This window comes from Pelodiscus sinensis, chromosome 22 (genome assembly GCF_052426305.1).
Source record: "Pelodiscus sinensis isolate ZL-2025 chromosome 22, ASM5242630v1, whole genome shotgun sequence".
Lineage (NCBI taxonomy): Eukaryota > Metazoa > Chordata > Testudines > Trionychidae > Pelodiscus > Pelodiscus sinensis.
Genome location: NC_143073.1, coordinates 7,544,386 through 7,559,447, shown reverse-complemented (window position 1 = coordinate 7,559,447; position 15,062 = coordinate 7,544,386). Strand labels below are relative to the sequence as shown.

Here is a 15,062-nt window from a genome sequence, read left to right as displayed (position 1 = left end):
CAGCTGGTGGCTGGCCCCAGACACCCCGTGCGCACGCCTACGTTTCCCACGCTGACACCTGAACAGCGACTTAACACCGCTTGGAAACGTCACAGCTGTGCAGGGGGAAAGGCTGCGTTCCCTTTTTTGTGAGTCATCGCGTTTACCGCAGCACGGCACGGTGTTGGCACTGTTTTGGGCTGTGCTTTGTCTCTGCGGCTGCCGGCGTGAGTCCTTCTGGTTCCATAGGAGGCGTGGGGTTGACGGGTCGGTTTGTAACAATGGGCTGTGTCACGCTGAGGTTCTCTGGTGTGTTGGGGTAAGGTCTGTCGCTGTGGGTTGTGAAGAGCCGCCCCCCTGTGAGCGACGTAAGTTACACCAGCCTAAGCGTGGGGGGTGCCCAGCCAACAAAGCAGCCACCACTCACTGAGGGCGGGTTAACTAAGCTGGCAGGAGAGTTCGTCCCCAGTGTTCCCTCTAATTTTTTTCCACCCATGTGCGGAATAAATTTTATGTGTCCCAAGGCATGTGCAGAGATGCACCACCAATAGAAGCATGCTGCCAGCTGTGGGTGCTCTGTTAATAGCTGGATGGCAACTGACTCCCTCCTGGGCAGTTGCCCAAGTGCTCAGCTTACAGGGAACGCCGCTTGTCACGAATTTCCATGGGAGCTAGTTGGAGGATTTGCCTTCCAGCCACTGTTGAAAACAGGGCCCTGGTGGATGGTTTTGAAAATATTCCTCACTCTGTCTCCTAAACGTGCCAGCCCCGAGATATAATCCCCTCCCTCCGATCCTTGTGCCAGGCTCTCGCCCTCGCTTGGTCATTAGTTTTCTGTCCCCCTTGGCTGTACCAAGTGCCGGAAAACATAATGGATCCAGCATGGGAGCTCGGCCAGCCAGCCAGTCCAGACCCAGCAGGGCCACGCTTCTAGCTCGTCAGCCCAACCCCCAGCTACTCGATTTTGATCACAGGGGCTGGAGTAAGGTGGAGGAAACAGGGAGCTTTCTGAGCACAGGGACCCTCACCTGGGTCTCTGGGCTCTTGTAAGACAGCCAGGGGCTAGGCTGTGTTCAGTCTTCTGTTGCAGCCCAGATGGGGCAGTGCAGACTTGAGCCCTGGCTACAATAGGGCGTTATTTTGAAATAACGCCCAGTGGATTGTATTGCTAAGCAGAGTGTCCACACTGCCAAGGCAGTTATTCCGAAATAAGGGGTGGGTTATTTCGAACTCTGTACTCCTGCTTTCCTGGGGGAATACGTTATTTCGAATAGCGGGAGTGTGGACGCTCCGGTGCCGCTATTTGGAAATAACGACTCCCCAGAGTCATTCGGACTAATGACTCCCCCGGGGTTTCTGGGGCTCTGCGTCGAGGTAGTGCGTTCACATTCACGGCACCTGCCTTGGACTATTTTTGAGGCTTCCCCATCGTGGGCTTTGATTTTTGTAAAATCGGGAGTTACGTCGAGTTTCGTTATTTTGAAACAATTTCCTCTTGTAGACGTGCGACGGCAGGATCGAGTGCGGCTTTTGCCCTGGTCGGAGACGGGCTCTCTGCAGCCCCGATGGATGAGATCAGAGCAAGGTCCAAAGGGCAAAGACGCTGCCGGTCTCTGCTCCCCCGGCTGTCACCTTCCTTTCCCATTCGCCGCCCACGCGGGGTTTGTGGGACATGCGCAGTGTGCAGCGACTCTCTGCCAGGAGTGTGGGGGGGGGGAGCAATTTTTGTAACCACGCCTTGTCACATGACTCGGGATGGGGGGGAGGGCAAACTCGTTGGTTGGGAAAGGAAAATAACCAGTCAGTTACGAAAGTCACTCCTGAAGGCAAACCCCCCCCAAAGGGAGTGAAATCCAGCCCTGGTAACATCCTTCCATCCATGGATCTCAAAGCACAGGATGGATGGCAGGTGTGCCTCCTGTTTCACAGGTGGGGAAACTGAGGCACGCCGGGGCCCACGGGCTCAGGAATAGGACCCAGGCATTGGAGCTCCACCCTAGCGCCCCCTGGCCCACCCCCAGGAGAAAACAGCCCAGCGCTGAGGCCTGGCAGCCCTGTGACGGGGGACAGATGCCGGGAGCATCGCTTGGGGAGCTGCGGAGTTGGCGGCGCAGCAGGGCGATGACACGGAGCAGCTGGAGAGCGGGTGATAATGAGGAAACAAGGCTTCTTCATGGCCGAAGGGACCAGGGCTGTAAATCAGCCCCAGTGGCGTTCAGCTTCTGCTGCCGTGGGGGAGGTGACGGCCAGTCTCTGGTGCTGGCCAGCCTGGCTGCAGGGACTATGGGTCTGTAGGAGGCTGACTTTGGGCACAGGGAGCGCAGGCCAGGGGGAGGAGCTAGGGATGGGGGGCCTGGTCCTCACCTGGGCTCCATAGGCTTCTCTGGCCGCAGAAAGGGAGGGGAGAACAATCCCCAGAGAATCCCCCCCCCCCCCCCATGCAAGGAACCTCCTGGCCCGGGAGGACCTGGCGTAAGGGGCCTGCACCCCCCAGCTCCAGCAGAGGGGCTGGGTCGGGGGCAAGGCTGGAACGCACTGCATTGTGGGTATCTCTGCCCCCAGGGCCCTGAGGAGCAGCATGCGAGTTACAGGAGCCTAGAGGCTGCTCTGAGTGACCCCGGGGGCTGGCAGGGCCCAGGCTAGACGGTGCACGACAGCGCCCGTCCCCACCTCCCGTTTAGGGGCAGAGTCACTGAGAAGCCAGCCCCAGTGTCCTGCTCCGCCTGCTCCCTGGGCTTTGTAAATGGGAGTTGGAGAAGCCCAGGGCTGTGGGTCGGGATTGAGGGGCGCTGGCAGAGCTGGGGGGGCAGGGCTGGGGTATTAGGGGCTATGGGCTGGGATTGAGGGGCACTGGCAGAGCTGGGGGGGCAGGGCTGGGGTAGCAGGGGCTATGGGCTGGGATTGAGGGGCACTGGCAGAGCTGGGGGGGCAGGGCTGGGGTATTAGGGGCTATGGGCTGGGATTGAGGGGCGCTGGCAGAGCTGGGGGGGCAGGGCTGGGGTATTAGGGGCTATGGGCTGGGATTGAGGGGCACTGGCAGAGCTGGGGGGGCAGGGCTGGGGTATTAGGGGCTATGGGCTGGGATTGAGGGGCACTGGCAGAGCTGGGGGGGCAGGGCTGGGGTAGCAGGGGCTATGGGCTGGGATTGAGGGGCGCTGGCAGACCTGGGGGGGCCAGAGCTGGGGTATCAGGGGCTGTTGGTCGGGATTGAGGGGCACTGGCAGCGTTTGCCCCATTACACCTGGCACTAGCCAGTGCTCTCAGCCTCCCCCCCCCCCCGTACCCCAAGGATGTAGCATGTACAAAGTAACAGTCAGTCTGTGGGTCTGACCCAGAGCACTGGGTTGGGATTCAGTTTGGGGACACTCCAGCATAGGGGATGAGCCCCATGAATGGGGGGTACCTCTCCCTGCTTGTGGGTACCCCGATGCAGCTGGCACTGTTTTCTGTTCTCCCGACATGCCGAAAGGGGGCAGATGGGCAGGTTACCAGCTGCTCTGTTTGGGGACCCCACGTGTGTGTGTGGGGGGGAGGGGGGAACAGCTGGGAGAGGCGGGTTTGACCCTGAATCACAAAGCGCGACAGGCGAGTCGTCTCGCCATCAATCACCCCCTCTCCCCCGATGCCGAACATCACCCTCCTGCCTGGGCCGCTGGGCTTAAAGGGGCCCTGCCATCGTGTTGCCCCTGCCTCGGTCGCTCTCGCTGTATCCCCCCTTCGCCTTCACTGCTGGTGCAAGGGGCCCCGATCCTGCTGGGTTCTCTCGGGCCTGATCAGCCCAGCACGGTCATTGTGAGGCGAGGCCGTGACTTTGGGAGAGGCACCTGCTAGTGATCTGGTGGGTCAGCCCAAGGTTGGGATGGGGCTGGTTTCATGGGGGTTGGCACCGGGGTCTCTACCTGCAGGGTGCGGGATGGGGCCAGAGCTGGGAAACACTCCATGGACACAGCTTGGGGCGGGGAGGGCGGGGCTGTTTCGATACGGACGGGGAGGGGCCAGTCTCTGCTCTGAGCCCAGTTGGATACTTGGCCGTTCATTTCAAGGGGGCAGGATCGGGGCCTGAAAATACACTGGAAGCTCAACTCCCCCACCCACACCCCAAACCAACCCCCGCTGAGCCCCATCTGTGGATCCGGCCCCCTGGGGCTCCCCAGAAAAAGCAGCCCCCAAAATTCAAGGCCACTTCAGTCCTGAATAGAAGTTGGAAGTGTGTGGGGGGGAAGGGAGGGGCAGTAACAAAATGCAGCCTCCAGGGGGCTCTTGGAGTTTGCTTTCTACCCTTAGCTCTGCCCTAGGGAAGGGGGTTGAGTGGAGGGGGTGTGTGTGGGAGAGCCCAGCTCTGGAGCAGCAGCGGGGGACTGCAGGTTGGGGTTGAGGGGCATTGGCAGAGCTGCGAGGATCAGGGATGAGGGGTGTCGTTATCCCTGTGGGGCTGGAGCAGCAGGGGGTTCCATGGGTCAGGTCCGCAGCGGTGGCTAAACTGTGCTGGGAAATTGATGCAGCGTCTGGCATCAGCCAGGTCCCTCCAGCTCTGGCCTGTGCTAGCAGCCGGGGTCTGTTCCCTGCCTCACTCGTGGGAGCCATTTCGGGGTTCACCAAGAGCGGGCCCATCACCTGCTCACACGCCAGGGGCTGCCCAGCGGCCCATTTGGACTCAGGAGACCTGGGTGCCAGGCCTGGCTCTAACACTGCTCCCTGCGTGACCTGGGGCCGATTATCCACAGAGCGGAGCCTGAAAACACTGCTGGAGGCATCCCGGGCTCCAAGCACTGTACAATGTGGGAGCAGCATGTACCAAGGCAGGGTCCTGATCTCAACTCCAGTATGTCGTACGATCTGGCCTGGAAGGGAACTGAGTGCCAGGAAATCAAGCCCTGAGGATGGGAACAGAGAGCCCACGGCCATCTGGCCTTGAATTGCTCTGTGCCTCAGTTTCCCCATGGGTGAAGTGGGGCTAATGCTCCTCCCCTGTCTCCTGGGGAAGGAGGTTGTGCAGCTACATTTGATTGTCCCCATTAATAATCCCCAGCTCTTTGCCAAGGAGGTCAGCGCCATTATTGCTGTCGCTGCACAGGTGGGGAAACTGAGGCACAGCAGCGGGCCATGACTTGCCCTGGAATGTTCAGCGGCAGAATTGGGCGATGATGGTGCTGATCATCGATGTCTCTCAGGGCACAGTTCTGTGCACTAGCCAGTAGCCCATGCTGCCTTGAGTCTGCTGGGGACTGCTGTGAAAGTCGGCGGGGGGTGGGGGGGGAGGGCGGGCGTCGACAGCTAGCCAGGATGTGCCCCAGAGGGAGGGTCTGGTGGCTCTATGTGGCAGTGACTCTGGGATGGGGCTGGGATGTTGGTTTTCACCAGGTCCTCGTGGTTCTGTCGACAGCATCTCTCCCTGGGCGCTCTGCCAACGCTGCCCCCCTGCCTTGCCACGGGCTGCCCAGCGAGCCACAGCCCCATTGCTCCTGGGGTTGATGAGGGGAGGGGGGTGGAAGAGCTTCAGAGTGTGGGGATGCGGAAGATCCAGCCCTCCTGCAGGTTTCTGCACCTGCGGCCCTGTGCTATCCTTTCTGGTCCTACCCCCCCATCCCCTTGCCTGCACATGCGGCACAGTCTCAGGGAGCTGCCTCGCCAGCCGGTGGAGCATCCTCAATTGTTCTGAGCAGGAAACTTGCTTTAACAAGTCCTCTGCTCCCCTTGACATTTGACAGCCCCCATCTGCACACCCATGACCCCCTCCCCCAGTCTCCCTTCCCATCACCCCAAGCACCGAAGCCTCCCCCTTCCTCACTATCTCAGCCCCGGTGCCCCTCAGTAAAGGGCAGGAGGGGAGCCACCCCCCCGAGCGGACACGCAGCCAGTCACTCTCTTGTGCTCCTGGGTTTGCGGGGCAGGGGGAAGGCTGCCAGGGACTGACAAGGGCCCGCACTGGGCTGTGTGTCCCCTGCAGGGTCATCGAGAACCAGAAGGACGTAACGAACTTGACTCAGGCTGACACCAAGTCCCTGCGGGAACTGAAGAACCTGTGAGTACCCCCAGCCTTGTGCATGTGTGTACGGTGGGGAGCGAATGGGGGGAGCATGCAAGGGGTATATAATGGGGGGCTTTGGGCAGTGCTGGAGGTGTGCAGGGATCCCTTAGAAATCCACTGCCTCTTGCCTCTGAAACCTGCTCCCTCTGAGGAATGGGATGGGGTTTGGGGCAGCGATAGGGGGGCGTCAGGTGACTCTGACCCTCCCCTTTGTGCTCCTCGTACTTTGGTGTCACTTAGAGCAACACTTAGGTGTAACCTGAGCCTGGCTGCCTGGAGGAAGCAGAAAACACCCATAAAGTGTTGCACTCTGGCTATGCCCCCGATTCACCCACTAGGCCAAAGCCCTTCCGCCAGCCCCACGCCCACTAGCCAGGGAGGAGGGGTTCCCTCCCACACTGGGGCTGGCACAGACGTGAGGGGCCGGGGGTTGGGCTGCAGATCAGAAGAGATCCCTCCAGCTTCAGACGCCGCTGGGCCAAGCTCAGCCCTGGCGCGACCCTGCTGGCACCAGGCTTGCTGTGACGTTGGCACCTGGACATTTGCGACATCTCTTTATGTTTCCTTCCAGCACCATCGCCGCCTCCGGGCTGCGGTACATCGCCCCCAACGCTTTCCACGCCAACCCCAAGCTGACCCACTTGTGAGTAGCACCCCCTGCTTCCCCACAATGCTGCCCAGGGAGCCGGGGGAGCCCCGTCTGCTCAGTGCAATGGGCAACCTGTGGCTGTATTGAGATGGGACTGTGCTGCGCCAGGAGCTGTACACACACGTCATGAGAGACAGCTCATTGTCTGTCTGTCTGTCTGTCTGTCTGTCTGTCTATCCATCCCCATCCACTCCCCTATCTATCCATCTATCCCCAGATCCCCATCCACCCCATCTATCTATCTATCTATCTATCTATCTATCTATCTATCTATCTATCTATCTATCTATCTATCTATCTATCTATCTATCTATCTATCTATCATGCACATGCCTCTAGACATCTATTTATCCCCATGCACACCCCTCTGTCCATCCATCTGTGTCTGGCCCAGGCTAACCCCCGCCCGTGCTGGGTGGCTTTGTTCCCCTTGCCTAGGGGCTGGGGGGATTGATCGGGCACAGCTGTCTCTCCGACTGAAATCGACGTGAGCAGCAGAACTCGATCCCCTGGCAGCTGGGACATGGGGGTGGGGGCAGCGGAGCCGTGGGGGTGACACGGGCCGCAGGGCCTTGCTGCTGAGTGGGAAGTCATCGATTCAAGCCTGTTTCCAGGAGGGAGGCCTGTTCCCAGCCTGTGGGGCCGGGAGGGAGGGAGGAGACTGCGTTGAGGTGGGTGTCCCCTGTCCTTCATCCCAATGTGCCTGCACCAACTCCCCTCCGTCCCGTTCCCGAGACAGGTGAGGAATTGGCATCGCTTCTCCCCTCCCTGCCCTGCCTCGCAACCCTTCCCCCCCCCCCCCCGCAAAGGTGCCCCGCTGGGTGTTACAGCTGTTGGAGGGAAGGGGCAGATCGACAGGGAGACCCTGAGGCAGGGCAGGGCAGGGCAGGGCGCAGAAGGGAGGTGTCAGCTGCAGCGAGGGGGGCTCCCCGTTATCCCAAGAAGGTTTTAACTGGGCGGGGAGGATGGACACTCTCTCCCCAGGGCATGATGGAGAGGCCCTGGCTCACCTCTCTCCCTCCACAAGGTCCTGCTTTGGGGGGGTGGCAAATGCTCCCCCCCATGATGCACCTCTCAGGCGCTCTCTGGATCTAAATGGCTGCACTTTCGGCACCCTGGTGAAATTGACTGTGCCCCGGTGTAGGCAGACCAAGGTATTTAGGTGCTTAGGGAGGCAGAGTGGGAACTCGGGAGGAATTGACCGACACGCCTAAGTGAGTTAGACACCTGAGCGCCTCTTTCAGACGTGCTTTTGGCTGCACAATGCGCCACAGCCGTGAGGCACCGGGTGAGCTGGGTCTGTCGTGGTGACCTGTGTTGGCTTCACTGTGTACAGCGCCTTGCACCATGGGGCCCTGGTCCATGATGGGGGCTCTCAGGGCCTGCCCCAAAGAGCAGACAATCTCAGGACATGGAAACAGGGATAATTGATGGGTCTGGTTTGTTTATTTGCACCCTGGGTGGGACGAGGAGGGGTCTCCTACCCCTGGCCTGGCCTGACCCTTCTTAGCTTGGGTACACTAACAGGCAGCCCTCGAGGGAGGGTCATACCTAGGGCCCGGCCAAATTCAGGGTCAATTTTGGTAAAACTCTTATAGGGTTTTAAAAATGGTAAATTTCATGAGTTCATGTTGACACGCTCGGGGTCCTGACCCACCAAGGAGCTGTTGCAAGGTTATCCCGGTGTGGGGGGGCGGGGGGGCGGTTGTGGCATTGCTACCCTGACTTCTGCACGGCTGTTGGCGGGGGTGCTGCCTTCAGCACTGGGCAACCGGACAGCAGCGGCTGCTGCCTGGGAACCCAGCTCGGAAGGCCGAGCTACCGCCAGCAGCAGCACAGTAGGAAGGATGGGCGACATGGGTAGGGTGTTGCTGATGGGTGGTGGGTGAAAGCGGGGCTGGAGAAGGCAAGCCCCCAGCTCCTGCCCCTTTTCCCCAGGTTCTGTCCCCATGGGAGCCAAGCCACCCCTCTCCAGCAGGAGGGCACACCACCCCAGCCCCAAAGCAAGCTCCTCCAGCCTTCCCAGCTCCAGAGCACAGTGGGGGCGGGCGCTCGGGGGCAGCCACACTCCATCCCCACTATACCTACACTAAGGCTGTGTCTAGACTGCATCCTTTTCCGTAAAAGGGATGCAAATTAGACACATCGCACTTGCTAATGAAGCGGGGATAAGGGATCTTTCGGAAAAGGCTTTATTTTCCGAAAGATCCCCGTCTAGACTGGCGCTTTTTTCCGGCAAAGCTCCGAGCCGGAAAAAAAGCGACAGCCATTTTTATGCTAATGAAGCGGGGGGGATTTAAATCCCTGCTTCATTTGCAATTGCGATGTGTCTAATTTGCATCCCTTTTACGGAAAAGGGATTCAGTCTAGACACAGCCTAAGTGTTCTGGGGGCAGAGTACGGGTGGGGCCAGGCTGGCAGTTTGGGAAGGCAACGCCTCCCCCTGCCTATGATACCTGCCACCCTGACTTTTGCACTGCTGCTGGCAGGGTGCTGCCTTCAGAGCTGGGCCCCCGGCCAGCTGGACAACCACCGTTCTCCAGTTGCCCAGCTCTGAAGGCAGCTGAGAAGTAAAGGTGGCAATGCCGTGACCCTCCTAAAATAACCTTGTGATCCCCCGGCGACTCCCTTTGGGGTCAGCCCCCCAGGGCGAGAAACGCTGGTCACCCCCTGAAATCTGTCTCGGAGAGGCTCAGAGCACACAAAGGGTATGTCTACACTAGAAAGTTAGTTCGAACTAGCGCTGTAGTGTAGACGTACCCAAAGGGACGGATCTCATGAGGGGGGGTCAGATTTCACAAACTCAGATGCGCTTTGCGTGGCTGGGAATTTGGCAGGGCTCTAGTCAGACCTAAAATCACCTCCTAACACTGCGCGGAAGGAGCGAAACCTGGAGTAACCACTGGACTGGCGGTGTCTGGATCCCACGTCCACACTGGGAGAGGAGGGAGGCCAGCAGGCCCTAGATCCCCACACGTGCCCTTTGCTGGCTGCCTCGGACTGGGCTGGCTGCGCAGGGATGGGACGGGTGTTTACATATGTTGGGGTGGCCAGAGGTGAGAATTTGGGGCACCGGGGTCAAAGGCAGCAAATTATGGCAGAGAGAAAGCGTGTGTGTGTGTGGGGGGGGGGGGGGGGTGGATCTGCATTCAGTTCTCTTCTTTGCCCGACTCCCTGTGTGACCTTGGCCAAATCACTTAGTATTCCCTGCCTCAGTTTCCCTCCTGCCCTTGGGAGGATAAATACCATGACAACTGTGCGATGCTACTGTGGTGAAGGGGTGGGTCCTGTCAGGGCCTGATAGATGGGCTGGGCTGAGCGCTGGGGCAGTGGAATTGTCTCCCCCGATGGCGGGGAGGGGACCCTGTGTTCTGGAATATTTCTATCCCGGCTAGGGAAGGGGAATGGCCCAGCAAGGGCGGGGAGGGGCAGGTTCTTTCTAACCTCCTGGGAGCTGGAGGGGGGCAGCTCTTGGGCCAGTTCACTGCAGCCCAGGAGGGAGCCTGGTTTTCTCTGTGTCCCGGGATGGGGCGGCTCAAAGCCCGTCTCTCTTCCCGCCGGCAGGAACCTCTCCTCCAACTACCTGCAGTCGCTCTCCTGGAGGACGTTCTACCCCCTGGCCCTGCAGGAGCTGTAAGTAAACCTGGGGGAGGGGCGGGGGGACTTTCCCCAAACCGTGGGCTGCCGGGGGCGTGGAGCCCCCTTGCACATCCCAGCATGACTACACCGGAGTCACTCCGGATTGACACTGGCTGCAGGCTGGAGCAAGGTGGAGCTGCTGTCGTGGGTGGGCCAACCCCAGAACTGGTGTAAGCCGGTGCCACCTGCTAACAGGTGCTGTGGAGCTGCCTTTCCTTCCCCAAGCCTAGGGGCGGGGGGTCTGGGTGTGGGCGAGTGGGCGACCACGCCGGAGCTCCGTGCCGCACTCCCATCCTGCCGACAGGTGACCTTCTGGGGCCCTGCGCTCCTCTCAGTCTGCTCCAGAACAGACAGAAACCTTTTCCAGAGCCGCTTCTAGGAGCAGGCTTCCACGGCCGTCCTGGAGCGCGGCTAGAAACCCTTTCCGAATTCTGCCCCCGACTGCCGGTTCTAGATCTCCTCTGGAAACCGGGCTCCCGTTCAGTTCGCGCGGGGGGTTCCGAGCCAGGTCTGCTCTGGAAGGATGTGGGACATGGGGTGAAGTGAACTTTCTGGTCCCTGGAGCCTTCCCACTCGCTCTAAACCGGGGGATCCCTCCCCAGGTTTGACGACCCCCCCCGGCTGAACGCTGAGGTCTCTGTGCTCTGCCGGTTCCGGAGCGGACGAGATGTTCCCCTGGCTCAAGCCCGGTCTGCCTGGGAGGTGGAGTCCGGGGATGGGGGTCGGGGAGCCAGGGGGAGCTTTGCCTCCCTCTCACCGAACTCCGGCGGAACCCAGTGCTCCCCCAGTTCTGCCACAGCCCCCCCAGCATCCTTTCTTGCTCCTCCTGACCAGGGTCCTCGTGGGGAACCCCTTCCTGTGCTCCTGCGGGATCCGCTGGCTGCTGCTGTGGAAGGGGAGCGGCCGGGCCGACTTGGGGAACCAATCCCTCAGCTGTTGGCAGGACAGCGAGGAAATCCCCCTGGAGCAGCTACCCACGGAGGGCTGCGGTAGGGCTCTGCCAGGGAAATGGGGCAGGGCGGAGCTGGGAGTGGGGCGGGGCAAGGCTGCAGGGAAATGCAGCCTCTTGGGGTCCAAGATGCTTCCTGCTGATGCTCCACCAGGTTTGCCCCAGGGTCGGTCTGGGTCAGTGAAGTGATACTGGGGCACAAGTGGCTGGGGGAGGTTAGCAGGGGGTTCCTGTGGGGTAGGACTGGGGCATAAGTGGGGGTCCGGTGGGAGGGCCCTCTTGGTAGTACTGGGTGGGCAGCAGCGGAGTTCCCCTGGGCCGTTACTGGGGAGCAGCAGGGGGTTCCAATGGGGTGGTACTGGGGGGCACCAGGGGGTTCCAATGGGGTGCTACTGGGAGGCACCAGGGGGTTCCTATGGGGTGGTACTGGGGAGCAGCAGGGGGTTCCAATGGGGTAGTACTGGAGGGGCAGCAGGAGGTTCCAATGGGGTGGTACTGGAGGGGCACCAGGGGGTTCCTATGGGGTGGTACTGGGGGGCAGCAGGGGGTTCCAATGGGGTAGTACTGGAGGGGCAGCAGGGGGTTCCTATGGGGTGGTACTGGGGAGCACCGGGGGTTCCAATGGGGTGGTACTGGGGGGCAGCAGGGGGTTCCAATGGGGTAGTACTGGAGGGGCACCAGGGGGTTCCAATGGGGTAGTACTGGAGGGGCAGCAGGGGGTTCCAATGGGGTGGTACTGGGGGGCACTGGGGTTTCCTATGGGGTGGTACTGGGGGGCAGCAGGGGTTTCCTATGGGGTGGTACTGGGGGGCACTGGGGGTTCCTATGGGGTTGTACTGGGGGGCACTGGGGTTTCCTATGGGGTGGTACTGGGGGGCACTGGGGGTTCCTATGGGGTTGTACTGGGGGGCACCAGGGGGTTCCTATGGGCCATTACTGGGGGCAGAAGGGGGTTCCCATGGGGCGCTACTGGGGGGACAGCAGGTGGAAGCCATGTGGGCTGGCCGTTGGCTTGGACAGGTGAACAGGGAGAGCAGAGAAGGCGGAAGCCAAAGGATGGGCAGGGGGTGTGTGTCGGGCTCAGGTTCCCTCCGACCAGGCTCTGGCGTGGCTGATGCCTGTGGGGCAGTCTCCCCATGGTGCCCAGGGAGACCCTGCCCTGCGGACGGAGCAGAGCCGTGGGCATCGCAGCCGGGACGTGTCTGGCCTGGACATGATGCCAGCTGACTCCGGCCGGGGATCCGGCCCGCTCTCCCTCCCTGTCCATTTCAATGGCTGCTAATGGGGCTTCCCCTCCCCACCTGTGTTGGCAGTGGACCTTCCCCACCAGGGTGGCCCAGGGATGTGGCGATGGGACCCTGGGGGCTGTGAGTCCCTTTATTCCGCCCTCCTCCCCCACCCCGTGCCTGTCACATGGCCATGGAGGCTGGGGGTCCGTTCCCAGGTCCTTCCAGCTGCTGGCCATTGGCTCTCCCTGGCCCCTCGCCCCTGACAGGCAGCGTCTGGGGGTCTGGGTGGAGTCCATGTCCCATCCTCCTCCCCTCTCTTTGGCAGACCCCCCCGAGGTCTGGATCGATTACCAGGACGTGCCGGTGCAGCAGGGCGAGAATGTGAACCTGACGTGCCACTTCATGGGAGAGCCGCTGGCGCAGGGCCACTGGATCGTACCCGACGTGGGGCCAGAGCCCCTCATCATCACCAAGGCAAACATGATACGGTCCCGTCTGGGGCTCAGAGGGACAGCGGCCAGTCCCGGGACCCTGTCGGGGCCGGCTGAAAACTCCAAACTGCCCATGTCCTGGGGAAATCTGTTATTTTCTAGGCATCCAAAAATTCTAATTTTGGGGGAGAAAATTGAAAAGAGCCATCCCCCGTTTTTCAAGGAGGAAAGTTTCTTTGAAAATGTTTCTACCGGTTCCTCTTGTGCACCCCAATCTCCGCAGCCACATGGGGACCCTTCGCCGAGCTCCATGGAAATACTCTGTACAGACGTGTTCGTCTCATCCCCCAAAAGATACATCAGCATTGGAAAAGGTTCAGAAAAGGGCAACAAAAATGAGGAGGGGTTTGGAATGGGTCCCATATGAAGAGCGATTAAAAAGACTTGGACTTTTCAACTTAGAAAAGAGGAGACTAAGGGGGGATAGGAGAGAGGTCTATAAAATCATGACTAGTGTGGAAAAAGTGATTAAGGAAAAGCTATTTACTTTTCCCCACAATATAAGAATGAAATGAAATGATTAAGTAGCAGGTTTAAAACAAACAAAAGGAAGTTTTTCTTCACAGCCAACCTGTGGAACTCCTCGCCAGAGGATGGGGTGAAGACTAGAACTTTAACAGGGTTCAAAAAAGAGCTAGATAGATTCATGGAGGTTAGGTCCATCAATGGCTATTAGCAAGGATGGGGAGGAATAGTGTCCCTAGCCTCTGCTTGTCTGTAAATGAGTGATAGGAGAAGGATCACATGAGGATTACCTGTTGTGTTCCCTCCCTCTGGGGCACCTGGCATTGGCCACTGTCGGCAGACAGGACACTGGGCTAGATGGACCTTTGGTCTGACCCAGTCTGGCCGTCCTCATGTTCTTAAATATAGCTCCCTGCTCACCAGCTCTCTGGGCGCTGCAAAGTGTTCAGCAGCAGCAGCACGGCCCAATGGCAAGAAGCCACACAGTGGAAGCGGAAGGTGCATGGGCTGTGCAGCCTTACACCGATAGTCCATCCCAGGCTTAGAAGTCTGGCTGACTGCTCTGTGCCTCAGTTTCCCACATGGAGGAGGGTTATCCTTGTTTCAGAAAGGATTCCTCAGCTGGGTGGTGCTGGTGAGGTACTGTAGGACCTCCATTGTTTGTATGCCAACCCGTGTTCCCTCTAATTTTTTCTTTCCATGTGCGGAATAAATGTATTCTGTGCACCGAGACGTGTGGAGGAGCACCAGAGTAGAAACACCTGCTGCCAGCTGTGGACACTCTGCTCATCAGCTAAGCAGTGTTTGACTCTCTCCTGGGTAGCTGCCCAAGTGCTCAGATTACAGGGAACACTGGTGCCAACACCCCCTCCCCAAACTGCCTCTCTGTGACTATCTATCAGCAGAGACTATGGAGTATTTCTACGTACAAGTGTGCCCAGCACTTCATACACTGGGGTCTGACTCTGGGCCTTTGGGTGCTAGTACACCACAAATAACAGTCACGATGTAATAGTAACATACAGTGACTGAGATCAGGGCTGCTGCGCTCGGTGCTGTACATACGTGTTGGGAAGGACAGCACCAGAGCTGTAGAGGTTGTAGACTAGACTAGGGGTGGGAGGAGACTCAGTGGCACAGAGAAAGTGATTGGTTGGCTTAAGATCATGCAGCAGGGAGTGAACAGAACCCGGGTGTCCTGCAGTATTCTCACTATTTTTCCCCATCCATGTGTGGAATACATTTTGTTCTGCGCACCAAGGCATGTGTGGATGTGCACCACCCATAGCAATACATGTTGCCAGCTGTGGGTGCTCTGCTAATCAGCTGGGCAGCATTTGAATCTCTCCTGGGTGGGTGCCCAATCACTCAGATTGCAGGGAACGTTGGTGTCCTGTGTCCCAGCCTAATTCTCCAACCGCTGCACCCTGCTGTCTTGTGCCTTTTGTGAGCTAGGCAGTCCACAGGGCATTTCATACAACCTGTGGGCCTAAATACTTGCAGAAAGAGGGATATTTGCGTCCAGTTCACTGGTGCTGAATTTGCCCTGTGCAGACTGGTGTCAGAATAGCACTGCTGCGTGTCCATCTCCCTATACTGGTGGTAGTGAGTGGTGATTCTCCCATAGTTCAGG

At 59.4% G+C, this 15,062-nt stretch overlaps 1 protein-coding gene across 2 annotated transcripts in view; it reads left to right on the top strand.

Moving 5' to 3' along the window:
- Positions 1 to 15,062, top strand: part of NTRK1 (neurotrophic receptor tyrosine kinase 1) — a 40,966-nt gene that overhangs the window by 7,118 nt on the left and 18,786 nt on the right. For both annotated transcript variants that reach the window (XM_075907124.2, XM_075907125.2), the window contains exons 2-6: positions 5,927 to 6,001; positions 6,579 to 6,650; positions 10,221 to 10,289; positions 11,130 to 11,284; positions 12,799 to 12,947. In XM_075907124.2, coding sequence (XP_075763239.2) covers positions 5,927 to 6,001; positions 6,579 to 6,650; positions 10,221 to 10,289; positions 11,130 to 11,284; positions 12,799 to 12,947 — 520 coding nt within the window. The remainder of the gene's footprint in view (positions 1 to 5,926; positions 6,002 to 6,578; positions 6,651 to 10,220; positions 10,290 to 11,129; positions 11,285 to 12,798; positions 12,948 to 15,062) is intronic.